General features: G+C 41.1%; 1 protein-coding gene across 1 annotated transcript in view; it reads right to left on the minus strand.

Annotated features, from left to right (window-relative positions):
• Nucleotides 1-21,375, minus strand: part of LOC107194262 (venom dipeptidyl peptidase 4-like) — a 107,836-nt gene that overhangs the window by 27,670 nt on the left and 58,791 nt on the right. Inside the window, exon 5 of the mRNA XM_015583854.1 lies at nucleotides 3,626-3,848. Coding sequence (XP_015439340.1) covers nucleotides 3,626-3,848 — 223 coding nt within the window. The remainder of the gene's footprint in view (nucleotides 1-3,625; nucleotides 3,849-21,375) is intronic.

The following is a 21,375-nucleotide window of genomic DNA, read 5'->3' on the forward strand; positions in this document are numbered from 1 at the left end:
AAACGCAGCGAGGAAAAATCCGCGGGAGTCGCAAGAACTTCGAATATCGAGGATCCACCAGCCAGTTCGCTTTAGATTTTGTTCGCCACCCACTGTGCGCGCGGGGCCACGACCCCTTTTACCCTGGATTCGGTCTCTCGTGTGTGCGTGTGTGTGTCAAAAAATCTGTCCCGTCGATTTGTTACTTTTCCACCAACCGCGGACGTTTCTAACAATAAGCACCGGCATAAAACATAGATCCGGCGCGTGAGGTCGGTTGAGTGCCGCCGCTTCCGGGACACTGACAAATAACCGTGGCACGCGTGGAAGAGATCGACGATTTATCGGGCGGATATGTGGTTGCTTATGCAGCGACTTCCAATGATCGAATGGGATTTCACTGAATCGCGAATAACGTATCAACTCCACCGCGTATTTATCTGCGAATAACGTAATCTAGTAATTATTTAGAAGCTTGACGTCCTGGCTTCAATGACCTTCAACTATGTTGTCAAGGCCATCATTATGAACAGCTTTTTTCTATACGTGTTACTGCCGCTCAGCCTTAGTTTCCGAGATAATCACGAAAAACTTTTGTTACTCTTCGATTTATGACTGGTACAGTATTCCGTCGATCACTGTAGGATTGGTTCTACACGATTTTTGTCAAGGCGCCATCCCCACTACTGGGGGGGGGGGCGTGAAACCTGTCACGCGTATATTTTGTTGGACCCCTGCTTTGCTTCGGGTACAAAATAAATTTACGAAAGTCTGAAGCATTTCTTCTGTTTGGTGTTTGTCGCGGCGTGGACCCGAGTTTTTGACAATAATCGACGCAACACTGTAGTATGTATTGTATTCTGATTTTTCTCTTCGTTTCTTGCAACAGATATTGGTTGAAGATACATCACAAAGTGTTAACCGCGCACTCAACATCCCACTAAACATACGTTTAGTTATTAACCATTTGCTCTCCGAGCAATTTTTCATATGACTTACCAGCAACTCCGAGTCATTTTTACCATGAGCAACGGGCTGGTCCAAGACTATTTAATTTTAACACACAATTACACATGCAATGTAACAGTAAAGGCCCCCATGGAAAAGTGAAGAATATTTTAATTTTTAAATGTATAAAAATACAAAGTTGCTTCTACATAAAGAAAAGACAAACAAGAGAAAAGTTTAACTGTTGGGCCCCAGAGCACATCGTGCGTCAGTCTTGTGTGTGGTGGGATGTTGGCTGCGTGGTAAATAATGACAAAGGCATCGTACGACCCGCATGAATGCCCGTTTAAATTATTATGATGCAATATTTGATCGACGTTTACGAATGAAGACTTTTAAATTCAGGACTTTTAACCCGCCAGATTTTTAGCCCCACCCTATCCTACCTGCTGCGAGACCGATTGTGCTTAAGGTACGTGTCCACGTCAGACTTTTCCTAGCGAGCATAGAATTCTCCGGTGTATATAGATCTCGAGAGCAACTCCTCCGACAGCTTGCTTTCCACTGGCATTCGATTCGGTTCTCGAGGGTGGGTACAACTCTCGAGAGTCTACTCGGGGACGTGGACGCGCACAGACGTAAAAGCCCGTCCCTGGAGAGTAGATTCTGTCGCAGACACGCGGCGCCTCGGAACTCATTAGACCCCGTTTTCCCGCGGAAAATTAGACGAATGCCCCGTCCGAATTCTTGGAAAGGCCACCACCTACGCTTCTGACCCCACTCTAAAGTTATTTGTCGTAATTTATTTCGGGGTGCAAGCTTGTAAAAATGGCGCGAAACCGTTGAACACCGCCATTAAGCAAACGGTGATAGGGTCCGTACCCGAAACAAGGGTAAGAAGAAGAGGGTGCCACGGAGAGGAATTATCTGCCGAATTACGCGGCCGAAAAAATGCGCTGCTTTATCGAGCGTTAAAAAATTACTTCGAGGAAAGCCGGTTCAGTGAGTAGAAAGAAGTTGATTCGACGAAATTTAAATTTCTGTTCTTGCGGATGGATTTGCATAATGGCAATTTGCAAATTACCAATTTCGAGGGATGAAAGAAAGTGCGTTTCTTTCTCCAATTGTCGTATGGAATCGATATTTTCGTAAACGAATGTCGGGATGTTAATATCAAATACGTTCCCAGAATTGAAATTCGTCGAGACCATGGCAAACAAATTTTTACGCATACGTGCAAACTGAACGAATTCGAGTCCAGGGATGGCGGGATATTGCTGCTGTAATATACGAAGTTTGCACCTTTCGCGACATAGCGGAGTGTTACGGTGACGGCGGACCCGAAACGGAACGTAATATGTCAAATGGAATTATAGCGCTGGGGTATCCCGCATGGAACGACGAACACAGGAAAAAAATACTTGTGAACCGAACTCTGCAGGATATTTTCGAAAGTAGTCTCTCTATCTTGTTTAACCATTCAGCTACGGCAAAAACTGGCCAAAAATTGCTATCCCTGTGTATTGTGGTGGCCTTCCGAAGTGTACCGTTGAAAAATTTAAACGAAAGAAATTTTCGACATCGACACTGCGAAACCCGCGCCAGTTTTCTAGTTTCAGCACGGAGTTAACTATTCTTGCAAACTTGTTCCTTTCGAATGAAGTACCAAGCCTGCTTTTCTTTCTTCGATACAAAGAGACAATAGAGCTCTCCTCGAAAGGAAGATTAAATTTTTTTCGTTTAAAGTAGCTTCTTGCTAATCCTTTGACCCTGTTTTCGCAAGAAGAAAAATCTACTTCTTTCATCGGGGAAGAGGAAGCATTGCGATTATCGAAGTTGAAAAACTAAACATTTGCATCGATTGCCAGATGGAAACAAATTTCTTTAATTTACTTAAAATTATTCTTCTAAATGAAGCGACAACCTTTTATTTCTTCGAAACAAGGGACAAACAAACCTCTTTTGGGAATGAAGATTAAATTCTCTATTTCTAAAGGTTCCCTTTTCCAACTCTCTGACCTCCTCTAGCTGATAAAAATCTACCTCCCCCTTTCGGACAGTACACTCGAAAAACTAAATAATTGCATCCATCGTCACATGGAAACAAATTTCTTCATTTACTAGACACTTAAAATTATTCTTCCAAATGAAGCGACAACCTTCTATTTCTTCAAAACAAGGGACAAACAAACCTCTTCTAGGAATGAAGATTAAATTCTCTATTTCTAATGGATCCTTTTTTCCAATTCTCTGACCTCCTCTAGCTGATAAAAATCTACCTCCCCCTTTCGGACAGTACACTCGAAAAACTAAATAATTGCATCCATCGTCACATGGAAACAAATTTCTTCATTTACTAGACACTTAAAATTATTCTTCCAAATGAAGCGACAACCTTTTATTTCTTCAAAACAAGGGACAAACAAACCTCTTTTGGGAATGAAGATTAAATTCTCTATTTCTAAAGGATCCTTTTTTCCAATTCTCTGACCTCCTCTAGCTGATAAAAATCTACCACACCCCTTCGAACTGGTACAGTTGAAAAATGAAACTGACACCCGTATCTATCACCGAGGGAGAGGCGGGGGGGGACGGAAGCAAATACCCAGCGTCACTTGGTACAACGGTCGCGGCTCTGGCTCTCTCGATCCTAACAACACGGGTGTTCGACACGGATGGCAAACAACGGTGAACTCACCCTGTTGTAAATGGCGATGTCAGGCACCCCGGGGCCGGCGCAAGTGAGCACGTAATGCGAATGATCGGTGGAAAACTTGGCCGTGTTGTAGAGGCACCGGTTACTGTCCATTTCTCGGACCGCTGTGCAGCTGAGGCAGGTCGGTTTGCGGTCCTCGCCACGCACGGATATCCGGTACAGATGCTGCACCGCGGACTCGCCCTCTGTCGTGGCCAGGTAGTATCTGTCGGGAACGAAGAAAAATGTTAGGCGGTCATTTGCATAACCGGACCACCGGGTCCCCCACCTTTTAAATGGTTTTACGATCATCGAGTAGGGCTGGAAATTTGCATTCCAACGCGGCCTCAAACTATTCTGTTTACGGTATTAAAACTGTTAAATGGTTTCCGAGGAAACAGTCTTTCAGCCTCAGGTCAGTTTCGTTATCCTCTATTTTGGTTCTCCTCTTTGAGACCCTTCGAACCATCAGTTTTTTTCCTTTTAGAAAAATAAAGCTTTTGTTCTCACGAGAAGCATACCAATGAGCTTTATTATTTAGTTAATCGATTTCCACGATGAAGCATTACCGTTTTCGCTGTTCAATGAAGGAACGAAATATGATCCAAATATGATCTATAAATATTTCGATTTTTTCTTAAGTTAGTTATATTTCTTCGGGAAAATACGGAAAAAATATCTTTTAGGTGTATTCGTATGTTATCTGTCGAAATATTTTAGTAATTCCTCGTTGTATGGTAAATTTGGAAGTTATTATTATTTATTTAGAATTGACGGGCAAGAACCAGTACAATGAATAATTACAATTAATAATGACAATAAAAGAAGCACTCCTTATAATTGTAAAAATAAGTGAAACTGAGATCTTCTATACCAAAAAGTACTGTGTAAACTGAGGGAAAAATATGCGTAAGCGAAGAATGTTATTATGTTCATAAATGTGATACGACTCGCCCGTAATGTCTGTAGATCAATGAAATTCACGGAAAAATATTTCCAAGTCGTTTAATTCAAGGTTTCGGGTTTCGTGTAATTTATGACCCAAAATGGTTATATATGTGATTAGCTGGCGGTGGGTGAGGGGGGATCGAAGTTACGTAAATGTTTTCAAAGTGAGGGTCAAGTTTGGCAGGCTGTACGTCAGACGTAGCGATTCGAAGCTGTTAAGTCTGATTTATACGTTCCGCTAGCGGTGCAAGTAGCGGAGCTCGGTAACGCGATCAGACCGCCGCCGCCTGGGTGGTCCATTTGCATTAATGCGGATCGATTGCCCCGCAGTTAATCAATGCGTGATTAACCCGAATCACCGAGTTCTTTCCAGGGTGAACGCGTAGTGGTTTAGCCAGCAGGGACTGATGAACCGTTGATAAAATACACGCAACGGTCTTGCAAGAATAATTAGAACGTAAAATTGTTCCTGCTGTTTAGAGCTAATCGTCATTCTGTTACTAATGCGTCACAATATGGGATGAATCGATTCAAGTAAATACAAGTAAATAATCGATACTTACAAAAGTACTCATATCAAATGAAGCGAGTAATCAATATGAAAGTTAATGAATGTGAAGGTGGTTATCGTCCAGTTAAATTGCTGTGTTAATAAATGTTCGTTAATAAAATATGTTTTCGTTAATAAATGTTCATTAATAAGATACATCTTCGTTAAAATCAGAGGCAGGCAATTTTAAAATAATACTTCTTCCTGAATGAGTCGATATTTGGCAACGATTATTTAATCTCATTAACTGTGTAAAGCTCAGGATAATCCCTTGTAGGTACTGCAGTTTTTCACTGTGTATTATTCGAATTAAATTAATTTCAATTTAACACCACAGATCAAATACTAGGTTCTAAAGTGAATATTAAAAATTGAAAATTCACCAAACTGATAATCTTGCACTGAGATAAATTTCGAAAATAAAAATAAAAGTTACTCACGACTCGTCCCGAAACACGAACGAAACTGATGACTATCGAGTTAAAAAGTGATTCGCCATTTAATTTTCCACGAAAGTAGAAGAACGAGTGTTCTCCAACTTTATCGAAATTTCCGAATTCCGTCACAACTACTTTCACTTCAACACCACAAATCAAATACTAGGTTCTAAAGTAAACATTAAACATTGAAAATTCACAAAATTGATAATCTTGCACTCAGATAAATTTCGAAAATAAAAATAAAAGTAACTCACGACTCGTCCCGAAACACGAACGAAACTGATGACTATCGAGTTAAAAAGTGATTCGCCATTTAATTTTCCACGAAAGTGGAAGAACGAGTGTTCTCCAACTTTATCGAAATTTCCGAATTCCGTCACAACTACTTTCAATTCAACACCACAAATCAAATACTAGGTTCTAAAGTAAACATTAAACATTGAAAATTCACCAAATTGATAATCTTGCACTCAGATAAATTTCGAAAATAAAAATAAAAGTTACTCACGACTCGACTCGATACACGAACGAAACTGATGACTATCGAGTTAAAAAGTGATTCGCCATTTAATTTTCCACGAAAGTAGAGGGACCAGTGCTTTGGACAGGTCAGAGAGGGTCGATTTCCCGAAGTACTCGGTTACACGGTCCATTCTCCACTGACTTCGACCACCGAACTACACACACACACACACATACACCGACTACACGTCTTCGTGAAACTAAACAGGTCTTCTTAGCAGCAACTAAGGGCAGTGAAGCACTTTAGACGAAACGAAAACTCCAAGCAGACCTCGTTCCAACCGAACGGGAGACGCTTCTTTGTGTCCGTTGACCACGTACCACAAAATTTCAACGAGACTGCACGATTTTCTCGGCGTCAATCTAACGCCCGCGATTGTGTTTACACTGATCAAAGGGGACCCGCCTATGGGGCGGGGCGGTTGTTTCAATTTGCCCCGGTGTGCGTGTGTTCCCTTAGGCTGAAGACACTTTAGAGCGAACACGACGTCTTCGAGTAAACTTATTTGTTCGGGATGAAGTCGCACGTCGAGGTAGAATATCTTTGCCTCTAAGCTTCTATTCCGATCCGCACGACACGAGGTCCTACGATGCACTGTACTTATTATCTTAGGAATATACTAATCTCTTCCCTCTTTCTTCGGTCTTGTTGATAATAACCGAGGCTATTGGACCAATGGTAGGTCATACATTATATTGCCTCTCGAAATACAGTCCCTGGTCAAGAGATTAGGGCCACTTATAAATTTCTAAATTTGTCACGGTAATCGTAAAATGAAAAGGTCAGAACGTATTCCAATAATAATTCTTATTAACTACTAAAGTACGTATATATACAAAGTGTTCGAAAATAGGTAAGTCCTTGAAATGGGTGATTCCTGGGGTGGTTTGAAAAAACTTTTTCCTTAGCGAAAAAGTTCTCCGAGCCTTTGTTAACGAGATATTATCGAAAAACCCGGACCAATCAAAACTCGCAGTTTGCTGATTGAGCTCGCGTGGTGGCGCGTGACCAATGTCACAATAGTTAGGATTATTTTTTTTTATTAATATTTTTTAAGCATTTGTAAGTATAATAGAATAAGTATAGAAAAGGAAGCACCTTGTGCCTTTCATATAATTGTCGGATGCCTGCGGTCGCGTGTCGATTTGCAACAATCTCACCCCAAACGTAAACATTCCAAGATTACATATTTTCTGTTCATTTACTCATCCAACGAAAAATCGCTTTGCCTTTGGTACGTTTTTGTAAACAATTATCAGAAGTTTTAACAGTTTTATTCCTTGGAAAAAATTCATCGGATCTACAGGCCACATGTATTTAAACAAAAGGGACCCTCGGGGTTGAAAACTCTCAAGTGGAGACACGCAGCGTTAATACCCAACCAATATTAAATCCTCATTTTTCTCGTCCCCGGGGAGCCTCGTAAAAGGAAACTTCGTTTCACATTTTGGTCTTACTGTTACCTCGGTGGATCATCCTTCTTTGTATCACAATCTCCGGTGCACCCTGTACAAATAAGGTTCCCGATCCCCTCGAAGTAACCCGTGGAATAGAGTAACCGTGCGATCAACCGACTGCGCGGCTCTCGGTGGTTTTTATAAGTTAATTTGCGGAACGTCGACGAAAAGATGTGGCGTGGGAGGGGTGGGGTTAGGGGATGGACCGTCGTCTGAGCAATTTCCGTGACGTGGTTCGACGTATCCGCAGGCGGATGTTCGCGGATAGGTGGGGTGGCACACCCGAGGAACCGGGAAACGGTAGATAGCAGTTTTCCCCGGGACTAATCCGTGTCTAATCTAAATCTACGCCCCGACGACTGACTATTCCTCCCCGTACAGCGTGCTGCACCGCTTACACAGCAATTTCTATGCGCATAGGTCAGGTGTAGCGGACCGGTTGGACAAACATGAAGGGATTCCCCTCCGCTGTCGTCCAACGTGTTTCCAGGGCTGGTCGTCGCCACGGCTCAACCCCGGGGATCATGTTCACGAGCAGATAAGGGAATGAAGGGGTAAAAAAAAAAAGTCCCTTGAGTCCCCCTCTTGTAGGAAGTCACTTACGGCTCGAATTAATGTTAACCTTGACGGGGAACATATTTAACCCTTTCTGTACAACCATATATAGTAGGGTCGATTTATACATATGTGCACCTGCATTGACCACCCCCAGACTCTTGTTACTCCGTAATTTTGCAAATTTTTCAATGAATTTTCGTTTAAAAATATTCCTAAACTTTAGTAACCAACGAAACAAAAATTTCGATTTTTTCAACACGAAATACTTATGTACCCCTTTAAAGGGAACGGTTATAAAGGGTTATAAGAAGGATTTTGCCTGAAAGGAAAAGGATTTGCATCGAGACCCGTGGCTCGAGAAGAAACGCCTCAGAGGGAAGACGGTCACGGACGTCACTGTCTTGCCTGGAATCTTGCGACATACTGGCAGACTGGCAATTAAACGTCCTTACGTCAGACGTGACAAGTCCGAAGCTGTTAGGTCTGATTTATAACGTTACAACGCTACTATTGGGCGCAGTCTGGCCCAGTAACCAGATCAAATTGCCGGCTCAATTTGCATTAATTCGGATCGATCGCAGGGTGGGAGGGGGGGGGGGGGCTAACGAACATAGAAGCGATCAATCCGAATTATCCCGGGTGGCTTTTTATAGGAAATCCCCGTCACCATCTGTCGATACTTCGCGGTGGAAACCGACGCGATTATCACTGCGTCAAAATATCGATTCTCGCGGCCGTTCATTGTCCGACTTTAAAATCGGCGAAACTTCGGTCTTGTTCGTGAAATTACCGGTATTTATAGAAACTGGATGTTATAAACAATGCAGATAATGTGGTCCAATAGGAAATTTCATCCTGAGCGGCACACAGGTTTAATATGCATTTCAATAATAAATCTAACAGTGGAACTTACCAAACCCGTTGCAATTTTAACGAAAGTTGTATGAGAGATTGTCTTTCAAAAAATATTCGACACGTATTTTGTTATATTGACCATTGTCCATATTTAGAAGGTGATAACAGCCGGCAAAGTTGAAAATATATTTTTCGGAAACTAGAGGCAGTAGGAAAAAGTTTTTTCTTCGGACATTGTGCGTTTTTGAAAAATTATTTATATAAATAATATGTAACAAATTTGAAATTTCTGTTTAATTTTCTTGTTACTAAATTCTCCATTCAAAAACACAATTTTAGAAGAAAAAAAACTTTCACCTACTCACTCTAGTCCTCGAGATACTATAAAAAATATATTTTCATCTCTCAACTTTGGGGGCTGTCACCCTCGAAATATGATGACCGATAAAATAAATACGTGTTAAATATTTTTTGGAGTACTATCTCCCATATAAGTTTCATTAATATCAGCGTGTACAGGTTCGATATGTTGCCTTGGCAAGGAGAATATTGTTTCTAGTAGAATCTGGTTACATCGACTTGTACCGTCAATACCGTGCTAACCTATACGTATCGCCAAGAAAACCACTATTCTCGGTCCACTGAATAGTCACTGGTATATTCGTTCCGTGCAGCGAAAACGAATTCCTCGTCCCGATATTTTCGCTGCACCGAGCGTATCCATACGTCTTTTTAATTCGAGCACAATGGACACTCTAATTCAAACTTTCCGCGGAAACTTGTTTATCATACCGGTGCTTCGAACTCGATATCGAATCGTCCTCGTTCGTGGGGAGGCCGCCGCTGGTTGCTCCCTATTCAAGCTGCCTGAACTGAAAACCAGGACATCTGCATCGCGCGAGGAGATAAAAGACGCGTGTTTGCACGTTCCTTATTGTGAATATTTATTAAATTTCCCGCCGAGTAACTAGTTCCATCCCCCTTCTCTGTTCGGAAACTGTTTTTCTGCATTTCTCAACGGCGATTTTTGCAGTTGTTAGGTTGTCGGATAATTAAAACTTGTCCATGTATGAAAAGTTTTTCGAAGTTGACTACAATTTTGCTCGTTAAAAAGAAACGAAACTTCAAGGTGGTATTTTTTATTATTCATATACAGGGTGGGTCGATAAGAAGTACTACCTAAAATAACTCGTTACCTATTAGTTGTATTAGAAACCGTTTTAATGAATTATGTAGCATTTTAAGCGACGCATCGGACAGATACATTTTGATTTTCTTATATCTTATTTCTTTCTTTTAGATATCAAGGTATCCATGAGTTTTTACAAGATTAATGCATATTTCTTTTATTATCACGTTGTTACTGATGGAAGGATCAATTCAGCAACCTGTAGCATAATGACCTTGCATTAACCTTGAGAAAACTCAGTTATCTTGATATCTCAAAAAAAAAATAAGACATAAAAAATTATACAGGTCGGAGTTGGTTAGAGACAGTTCAAGAAGAAAAAATAACATTTTTAATAATAACTCCTCGAAAACAATAGACGAGCTTCTACTTGAAGCGATGTACCTGAGACTGATTCTACTTGAAAAGGTAGAATTTGTATTTAGCGTGAAATGTTTTTGTTTACCATTCTCACTGAAATCAATGTTGTTGATATTTCGTAGGATTTCCAAGTAACTCGAGGAAAGATGATTCACTATCAGTTTATCTACCGAATCTCTTTTTCAATAATACCTTTCTTACAAACGGCGACCTCCAATTAAAACCTTCACAACACTACTCAGTGTGGTTACCTCGACAACATATTGAAAAATCATTAAAATCGAAGGTAGCTTTCTTATTGTAAATATTTACCGTTCCAAGTACAGATACGATTTAAAACGGACTATTCCCAACAAGACACCGTATATTTCACCCCAGTGTTTCGTAATACTACATCGAATTCGGTGTTCCTCCGTAGTTCCGAGGATCTCCGCGGACCGGACGAAATAACGATCGGTAAATGATCCTGGGGGAGGCTATTCCACCCCTCTCGGTGCTCCCCTAAGCAAGCGGCAATCAATCAAGCCCGCAAATTAACAGAGCCCGATCAATATTGAAAATTAATAACGAACCTGCGGCGGTGGCGCGGGAGAATTCGAAATCGGTGGGTTCACGATCGTTGCGTGACTTTGCTCGTCAAGTTAAACAGTCGGGTGATTCAATATCTTACGAGGGGTAATGTGGCTGGTTGGGATTTGACAGCCGTGGCCGCAAGATGTGCATAAACTCCACGGTTTTGGGGAGGGGAAGGGAAGATCGACCAGGGGGTGATCCACATTGGCGTGTGATGGAGGAGAGGGGTGCTAGGGGGTCGTAGTTTCGTTGGCAAGATGGATGAGCCTCGGGTCATTCAGAACGGATTAATTTCAATATCCTGTTAATTTGACCTCTCGCGGCGACATTAAACGAGGCCGGGCCCTTCATAGCCCTGAGGTATATTCGGCTGGGGTTGTTGACGTTAATATTTCTTCGTTCCTCGTGCACCCGAATCGAAACACGTCTCGTTTTTTATACCGGGGAAAATTCGGCGGAATATTACGGTCTCTCGCTGGGAAATTACCTTTTGGATTACTAGGTTATTTTAATGTTTCATTTTCTTTTCGTATTTCTTTGTTCTCACCCTCTAGAATGGTTCTATTTTATAAGAAAATAATCCTTGAAAAAGTGTGCTGCAATCGAACAACAGGAAAGGGTGTCGATCAGGCCTTGAAGTTTTTAAATTGTACATGGTTTTGGAGTTCTTAAAGAATTTCTCGAAAATGGTAAGTCCTGACGAAATTTTGTTAAAACAATATTAATAGAGGATTTTACTTTCTACAATTTCTATTTACGTCATTTTTTTTTGTGTTTCCAACCATTTTTACGTTTTTAACATCTCGACGAAAAATTCTAAATTTTCTGCTGTTAAATTTCTTACTGAAGGAATGTTTATTCTTTTGAGTAGATTGATATATTTGAGTGAAGGGATACAGGTGTAGGTGGACAGGTGATGATGGTAAGTAATATGGTTTTTATAGAACTAACACGATCAGTGTTTCCTCCCCTGGAAAATGTAAAATATTATATTAGGCTGGAAGATTACCTGACACGTTTACTCTGGTTTTAATCATGGGAGTAATGGAAACAACAACGCTGATTATACTTGCCCCAGACCGAGCCCTTTGCACACTAATCATCAATTTCCTTTACTGTTTACACGGTCCGCATCTATATTTATGTATATCGGAATGGTATAATAATCAGATGCTACCGTTATGATTATTATAACGCGTTGAAGTACGAAATAAAAATGAATTTTAAAGCAACAGTTTAACCCTCTATTTGTCTTTATATTTTTCTTATCTATAATCTTCGTTGATTGTTCATATATTTCCCGAGCACAGATCACTGAAATGTGGCGTATAGATTCAACAAATATTCGATTTTAGCGCACCTGAAAAAAAACCTTATGTTCGAATCCATAAAGCTCGACAGCGTTTAATCATTAAATTATGATCGGTTTTATTGAATTCCACGCATCTCTGAAACCTCGGTATTCACTCTGCCATGAATTATTCTTCTCTTTTGACCATGAACCGGTTCAACGAATAAGTTTTGACAGATTAAACATTTAATCGATCGATTTACTATAGCCTAGTTCTTATTCGCTGAAAGGATCTGAAGGAAATTCCTTCCATCGCGACTCGGGCACCCTTAAATATTTATGAAGTAATAATTTCGCGTCAACACAATTCACCACTTTCTGAATTTTTCATTCGACCGAAATTTCTATCCCGATCTTATTATCTCCGAATTCTCTATGCATTAAAAAGTTTCACGGTATTAATACTGTAAGCCACCTTCAACACTTTCATCCCCCCAAATTGTCTGGCTACTAAGAATTTTCACACCAAAAGGTTTCCATCACTTAACAAGCAGTTCGATCTTTCACCTATTCCGCAAAATTCTCCACTGGATCGAAACCGTCTTTTCACCGAATTTTCCACTTTCTAAAGACGAATAGCCCGGACCTGTTAAGAAAACTTAATTCTCGAAATTTTTTACTGCTCGCAACGCATCCACCCTTGAAATACTTCGCCTCCTCTAAATTTCTACCACCCGAATTTTTCCCGCCTTAAAAATTCTCATCCGTCGGATATTCCATCTTCCAAAATCCGTATATCCTCTAAAGCAGCGGTAATAAAAAAATTTCATTCGAAAAATTCCCACCTTCCGAGGATTTTCCTGGCACGTCAAAAAATTCCCTCGGAATTTTCTACCTTCCGAAATCGTCTGGCTGTTACCTTTTTCCACCTTTCTATGAAACTTCGTCCTCGATACATTGTTGACCGAGCACATTTGCGGGGAAACTAATTCCTGTGGTCGGCTATTCGCCGTGAGATCGTTGTTTGCTCGAAAAATTGCTTTAGGCCATTTTCGAAATCACAATGAAAACACAATTTCGTCTTCAGTCTGCAGACGAATAATAACACAGACAATAAATAACTTATTTTAACTGCTCGATCCCTATACGCGAGTCCCTTAACCCATTGAATCCGACATTTTGCAAATAATTGTTAATTTTCATAATAAAAAATAAAGAATAGCTGATTCATTAAATTAAAAATTAAAAAAAAAAAAGAAACAATTATAATCTATACTCGTGCTCTGCACTAGCTTACTTTTCCATTAACTACAACAAAACAAAAAATTCCAAGCAGACAGAATAACGGAATTTATATAGATAAGATATTGTATTACAGAATGGGACAATTTTGAACAAAATTAAATACAAAAATCTGATGCAGTCTAATGTTGAAAATTTTTAGGACGTATAATACCAATAGGGTTCAAAGGGTTAAGGCGTCAACTTTTTAGCTGAATAGTATTATAAAAATCTCAATATTTTGAAGGTCTTACAGATCGCTGGACGATTTAAACTGCTACACACGAGTGACACCGTCGTCGAACAATAACGTTCGAGACAAAACGGACAAGCTGACACGTCACCAGTCGACAATACGTTAACGACCAATACACCGCGAGATCTCCGTCTTCCGAACGCGTCGTATTATCCCTCGAGTGGCTGTCGCACCTCTCGGCGACAAGGTCTTTTCATCGTCAGTTTCATCGAACAAACGGAAATCCCGATGGAACACGGTCTCTTGTACGAAGTGCGGAGCAACGACGACGACGTTGTCGCGTTAGACGGTAATTTCAGCGAGATCATCGCCGGCGAGGGAGCACGCATAAAGCCTGGCTTGTGAAGTGCTCTCTAAAGTTATGTATCTTATGAAAGCCGATGAAAGTTCGGGATGGTGGGGCGGGGGAATACGAGTAATTTAAAGTTGGCCCACCATGTGGAAGCTTAACCCGTCACAGAGGAAATCCGTACCCTCCGCCGGCTCGCTGAAGGGCAGAGACTTTTGTCCCTGACGTTGAATGGCCATTGTCGAACGATTCATTCTTAGACAGGCGGTGCGTTACTACAGAGTAGGGTTGCCGATTTTTTCGGAAAGTATCGATTTTACAGATCGATTCAAATAAGATGAAAAATCGATCCTGGAAAAAATCGTCTTTTACAGAATCTATCTTGAAAAAATCGATTCAACTTTTAGGTGTATATTAAGAGTATTATTAAAATAATGTTCGGTAAATAACATGCAAATAATAATTTTGTTTATTCTTAATGAAATAAATTTATTAAATCAAATAAAACAAAAGAACAAAAGCATTAAATGAGTGAAGGTTACTCGGTCCCAAATTCCCTATCTTTAAATTGCAAATATTTCGAAGAAATTAATTTATTCAATCGTTCAGGTGGAATTTGTGTCCTCTCGTCGGTGGTTCTAAGAACAGGTGTCCCCGGAATGCACAAATATTTATTGTCTACATGGTGATCGGATCGGTATTCTTTAAGTCAAGAACTTGCATTGCCAAATAATATTTAAATTCGTTAGTTAATATATCTGTCACTGGTATCAAAGATGTAAAAAATCACCAGTGACTGAAAACATCGAGAATGGCAACACGATTTTTGTTTTCAAAAATCGACCTAGAAAATATCAAAAGTTAGAGGGAAAAGGATCGATCTTCCGATTAATCGATCTCAAATCGGCAATCCTAATACAGGGGCTACGACGTGTCTCTTCATCGCATTCCGTCGATCGAGCAATTATTTCCCCCGTTTAATTGATCACGCGCACCCGTTCGATATCGGCAATTTCCTCCTTTCTTTTGTTCCATTTCACCTTGCACACACACGCGGGAGGTTGATAAATTGAATCGTGATATTTTCGGGGGAAAGGTGTTTCATTAATTTCGACCTACGGTAATTCAGATATCCCATCCACGTTCAGCACACGTTTTTTGTTTAATAAAGTACTAGCAAAATCGTGCAATTAATATAAAGTTATACGAATCTTCGTGCGATAATTGACTTGGCATTGTCCACTCGTTCGATGTGTATACAGTGACGGTGATATACTTAGATAAAAGTAGTATTTTAATTTCTAAATGACATATATTTTCAAGCGTTGCGATTGGTATCAAACGTTATACCGCAGTAACTCCGCCAGTAGATTCGCGCTCTGATTGGTCGGGGTGTTTCGTTAATATCTCGTCAACAAAGCATCGGAAACCATTTTTCCAAAGGAAAAACTAATTTCAAATCACCTCACGAGTCTCCCATTTCCGGGTCTTCAAACATTTTTCTTACACCCTATATTTTCCATTTTATCCTCCTTTCAATACTTATAACGACACATCCGTACTAAAACCATAGAAACAAGAAAAATTCATTTCTCCAGGCCAAGGGGTCGGAAGAAAAAAAAAAAAACGATTACGCCACGTCTCGAATCTGTTAAAGCTCACCTATTGTCGCCCGTCCCGGGGCGGAGTCACGTGTTCCTTGACACCGTGAGCCGAGGGGGCGAAAAACACAGTCGTCGTTCGAAGCCTTACAATTTTTGTCGAGCGTAGACGACGTTCGACGCTATTATCCTGAAAGCTCGCGAGAGGATCCATTCTGCTCGTCTACTTCACGGAACAATGGCGGCGACGGGCTTTAAAACTGCCTTTAGCGGGAGACGTGGGGAGGAAAAGGCTCGCGTGAAGTGAGAGAGAGAGGGAGAGAGCGGCCGTTTTAGCCTGTTAGACTCGCGCGCGCAGAGAATTGTCACGGAGTGCTCGTAATTCCTGAAAGACCCCGGGTTTGTTTGCACGCGCGAGAGCCAGCACGCACGGCTTAAGGCTTTTTCTCACAGCGGCGCGCCCGCGGGAGGATTATTTTCGCCGCGATGCCCGCCCGCGAAACAAATCGCCCTGATAACGACCAAGTTTCTGAACCTGTTCCACGCGTAATCCGCCCATGGGAATCCTCCCTCCGTGCTCGCTGGCAAAGGGGGTGGGGAGGTGTGCGAACTTCTTCCTGGAAATTCTTATTTAAACCCTCGCTGCCTAATTCACCTGCTTTTCCCTGGGCTGTTGTTCCCATTCCGCCCGAGTGCAAATACGATCGCAACGTCTCATTGTACGGGATTTTGGTCGGTTCGACGAGGAATAGAATAATTAACAGTAAACCTACCGAAGTCTTCAGGGATGTAGGAATTAGTACGTCAAAACAGGCAATTTTTACTGGTTGTGGTAGGTTTAGTGTTGATACTTAGAAATACCGAGGGATTGTTTAATGATTTTTGTTCAAACTGTTCAATTTGTAATTGTTTGGGTTAATTGTGCGTGGTCGATGTTTTATGTCACCGAATGCGTAATGCATATGTTTTCATAAATACTTTATAACATGCTAAAATTGTCGTTTTTAACTTTGAATCTTATTTGTCAACGATTAAATTTAATTAAAAAATTTTGTTTATGTCTATCTGTACATGTATTTTTTTTAATGACGATTTTAATACAGAGCCTCCGTAATTGCGACACACACACTATATGTCGCTATTATGATATTACGATTTACATTTACCTTCTTAACAGTAACACTGTTTCCTTACATTTTCAGGAGAGTTTTCAGTGTAATACGTGAAACGGCTGTAGTAAGGCACAAGTAGGAATCGTCGGTAGTTTCCAGCGTTGATTAAGATCCTTTAATTTCGTTCCACGATCGTTCTCCCGTATCTACAGCTCGGTTCCCTATCACAATGCGTTAAACCGTAATCTCTCGCAATAAACGCGCGTGAGACAGTCGTTGCGCGCCTCTAACGAGGACCGCCGCGGAATTAGAAGTTCCTTAACGCGACGAAGGCAAACACACCGATCCCCCCCCCCCCACTACGCGCGACTAATCTTCCCAGCAGTTTCGTATCCGTGTATTCGGCGAACTACGGCGAAACCGTTCGGAAAAGTTTCGTACCTACCGGTTCCGCTTCGCGACCCAAACTGCTTCGGCAAAGTCATCGATCAACGGACTATCGGGGAACACGTCGAAGCCTTGGGGGAGGGGGGAGTAGGGGTGGGAAGAGTGTGAACTCGATCAGAAATTCCGGGGTTTTCGACTAAACGTCACAGCCAGAACCACCTTCTTGCGTTTTTTTCTGTTGATACCGAGTCGATACCTTTCGATTTGCGCGCGCGCGCGCGCGCGTTCATCGTCGTTTTTCGGTGTATATCGGTACGGATGTACCGATCCAAGTAAATACAAGTAAATAATCGATACTTTCGTTTCGATACCTAATATTTTTAGTATCGATACTGTCGTTTCGATACCGAGTATTTTTAGCGTCGATACTTTCGTTTCGATACCGAGTATTTTTAGTATCGATTTTTAGTAAAAACGTGGTGACCTTAATACGTCCTAAACCTAATAGTTAACGAGATATTTACAAAATCAGTTTTAATACGAACTTCCTATCTAGTGCTATAGGTGCTTAAATTGATGTTCCTTAACTTCAATAGAGTGATTATTAAATATTTCATAAACTAATGGCCATATACGACTGAAATAAGTATAATTCGCTTCCGAATTCGGCGTTACATCTGATGACCTCTCCTTGTCAGTGCCGAGGATCCTTCGAACACTCATCGAGGATTTACTGTATTCGCCCAGACCCTGTACAAACTTAATAGATCATCAGTAGTGCAACGATTAACTGTAAAAGTGATATAAACTGACAGAATAATCGTCATTCAAAACGAAAATATTTTTATCGTATCGATACCGACAGAGTCCTCAGCGAACACGCGTGAAAAATGAAACCACCAGTGTCCGTTAAACAATTCACGGGATGCTTTCGGTACCCGCTTAATAATTTAATTTAACATCGTGTCGGTGGTCGGCAGCCCGCTATTTTTCCGCGGAATTCCGTACGAGGGATAGATTAATTAAAATGTTTCTGGGAATTCCGACTGTTCGACAGGCGCGCAGGGAGGGTTTATTAAGACCATAATGCCGGTGAGTTAGTGGACCGGGGGATCATTAAATGTGATTTACGGGATTCCCCAGTTTGTAGTTCAAAACAGATTGTTCGATGCAAATGTATATAGCAGACCGATACTCCGAAGAATCAATAACACCGGCGACCGGCAGATATTGTGCACGTTGCTCCATCGTATAACGGGTGTTTTTGGACACAGGTGACTGCCGGCGGTCTGTGGTCTAGCGATTTTCCGATCTGCATGCGACCGTACGAACGTACGATAAATAACAGAGATGTTTTTTTCGCGATAAAGAACATCGAGAAAGCAAATTTGCTTTTTCGATCATGGCTTACAAAGGGTTTTTTTCCCCTAAAATTGCCTGGTTTCTATTACGAAAAAAATTGTTAGAAGTGCAGAAATTGAAACAATGGAAACGCTATTTTTTTTTTTCGAGATTTTCTGTTTGTTCCCTGGCACTTCAAATGCTACAGAACATTTTTAACACTATACTGATCGGTGGCCTACTGATAGATTTCTAAATGTCAGTGTTTATGGATAAAAAGTCTATTAATTTACCCTTAAAGATGGAATAGTCAAGTTATTATATTAGTGTTCTTGTTATTTTTCATGAATGTAATTCACTACTGTGATTAAACTGTTTAATAATAGTTCCTTGACTGTTGATCGTTGGATCTACTGAACCTATTAAGTGGGAACCGGTAGATAGTGTGTTATAGACTCTTCGCGATTATCGTCTGGCATGTTCTTCACGATTATTGTCCAGGCGTTATCCCCATCAAGCGCATACTTTGTTGCCCCTCGGCTTTTGGGGGTCTGAAGCATTTCTCCCTTTAAGATTATTGTCTTGACGTGAACCCGAGTTCGGGACGATAATCGAGAGGAGTCTGTAATAAAGTTTCTCACAGGATAGCTTAGTTATCTAAGGTTAATTGTTGATTTTTTGTTAGTTACCTTGTTACGTTGTTGTTTCGTTATCGATTGTTGTTAAAATAAATTTTATTGCTCTTAGTTTCGTGCGGTATTTCTTTGAACATGCCCGGGGCTATCCTAAAGTGGAATAGGATTTCATCAGATTTCATGATTTATCTCCCCGTTCACCAGTAATTAATAATATTCCAAGTGGAATAACATTTGTACGAGCGTGGTCCCTTTGATCGAAGCACGCATCAACCATCACCAAACAGAGAACGGTCGAAAAAACGATCTGTTTGCATGGGTTCGGAAACGCACGGGAGCACAGGTCGTTTGACGTTGGGGAAAACACCAAGAGAAATATTCCGAATGTTTTCCAAACATTTTCGTTCCCTCAGACAATCCGTCTAATCCCCGAATCGGAGAGACTCCTATACATCGATCACGATATCCCGCGTATTTTCGATTCATTTTTTTGTTTCTCGTTCGTTCGTATTTCTTTTTTTGCTTCTTCTTTCGTTGTCCAGCACGGAAATCGGAACAACAACCAGCGAAACCAAATACTTCGGCCGTGTTACGTCCTCCTATCGCGAGTCTCTCCGTTGTTCCGAAAAAAACTTTCGGTTTTCCCTATTATTTCCCGTGACCAACACACGGGGGTGGCCTCTTGCGAAGCCATCGATCCGTGTTTTCGATGCACCGGAACCGCGTCGCGGCATTTCAATCCGCGATCGAACCACGCACGAACGAAACAGAATCGAAATTTCGAAGGTTCTTTTATATATTCTCATCTGGCCACGATTTTTGTCAAATCGAATCCGATGATTGCGTACCAGACTCATTGTATCGATCGATAAAGAACATTTTTTTCCAAAAATGTGGAGCGACTCCGAAATACGCTAAAAACTAATAGAAAATAATTTCTGTGTTTGTTATTTATACAGGAATGCAATAAAAAAAATTTATTTTCTCTTACTAAATGGTATGTTAAATATAATAATATGTTCATTGCAACCTTTTCGGAGACGTCGCAAAATTAAAAATGCAATATAATATACAGGGTGAATCATTAAATACTTTTACCTGGAATATCTCTGTTGTTTTCATTGTTACGAGAAACTGTGTAAGGGAAAAGATTGTTTACCACAGTGGGGCAATTATTGTGAGGCAGAAGATTTTTTTAATGCGAATTTTACAACGGGACGAGAAACAATGGGAATTTTCGATGTTTAACGAACCATCTTCGTCAGTGTCCGAGCTTCTAAGCAGAGATTTTGCGTTTTCTTTTCGCCCAAACTGAAATAAGCGTAACTGGAACGAACCAACGGACGTTATTGATGCGTGGGAGGTTCTCGGTTTTTGAGTGTATCCCCGGTATTTTATACCGCGACTACGTGACCGGGATGCGGACGAACACGATGAAATGCAAGACTTCGTTCGGTCGTGTTCGAGGTTCCTTTCCGTGTCCTGGGTGGACAGAAGCCGGCCAATGTATCGCAAACTTTTCCCAGTTAGAGACACACAAGGGAAGGGAGGAGGGGGGGGGGGGGGGGAAAGAGGTGTACAAGAGGCGGCTGCCATGGAATTCCGAGCGTAGCGAATAAAACGACGTTCCAGATATGCCACTTAAGCGAAATTGTCAGGTTTACGGGAGCTGAGAAAAGGCCAACAGCTTTCTCGTCGCCTTTTCTATGTATATTCGGTGGGAAAGGTCGTCGGTAGGGTCTCTCGAAAATCCGAAAGTTGACGCGGCCCGCTGAGACTGGACCCATCATATTCTATCCGCGGGGATTTTATCTCGAGGCTGCGAGAGTTCTCTCGCTTATCTCGTTTCGGGCAATGCTGGAAATGGTGTTTGGACGACCGACGTACGGATATTTGACGTAAAAACGGAAAGAATAAACTGCTCGGCGTGCGGTCGGAATCGAGCGAATCTTTTGTGCACGTTTTTTTCACTACTACTGCTCGAGACAGATTTTTTCTGAAGGGGAGGGGGGGAGGGGGCTTTTATTCAGCAGAATTTTTAATTTCTTTCTTAATTTTTACTAGTACGAATTACCCAACCTAAAAAATAAGCCAAGTGTTCCGTTAA

Source organism: Dufourea novaeangliae, unplaced genomic scaffold, assembly GCF_001272555.1.
Source record: "Dufourea novaeangliae isolate 0120121106 unplaced genomic scaffold, ASM127255v1 scaffold28, whole genome shotgun sequence".
Taxonomy (NCBI): Eukaryota; Metazoa; Arthropoda; class Insecta; order Hymenoptera; family Halictidae; genus Dufourea; species Dufourea novaeangliae.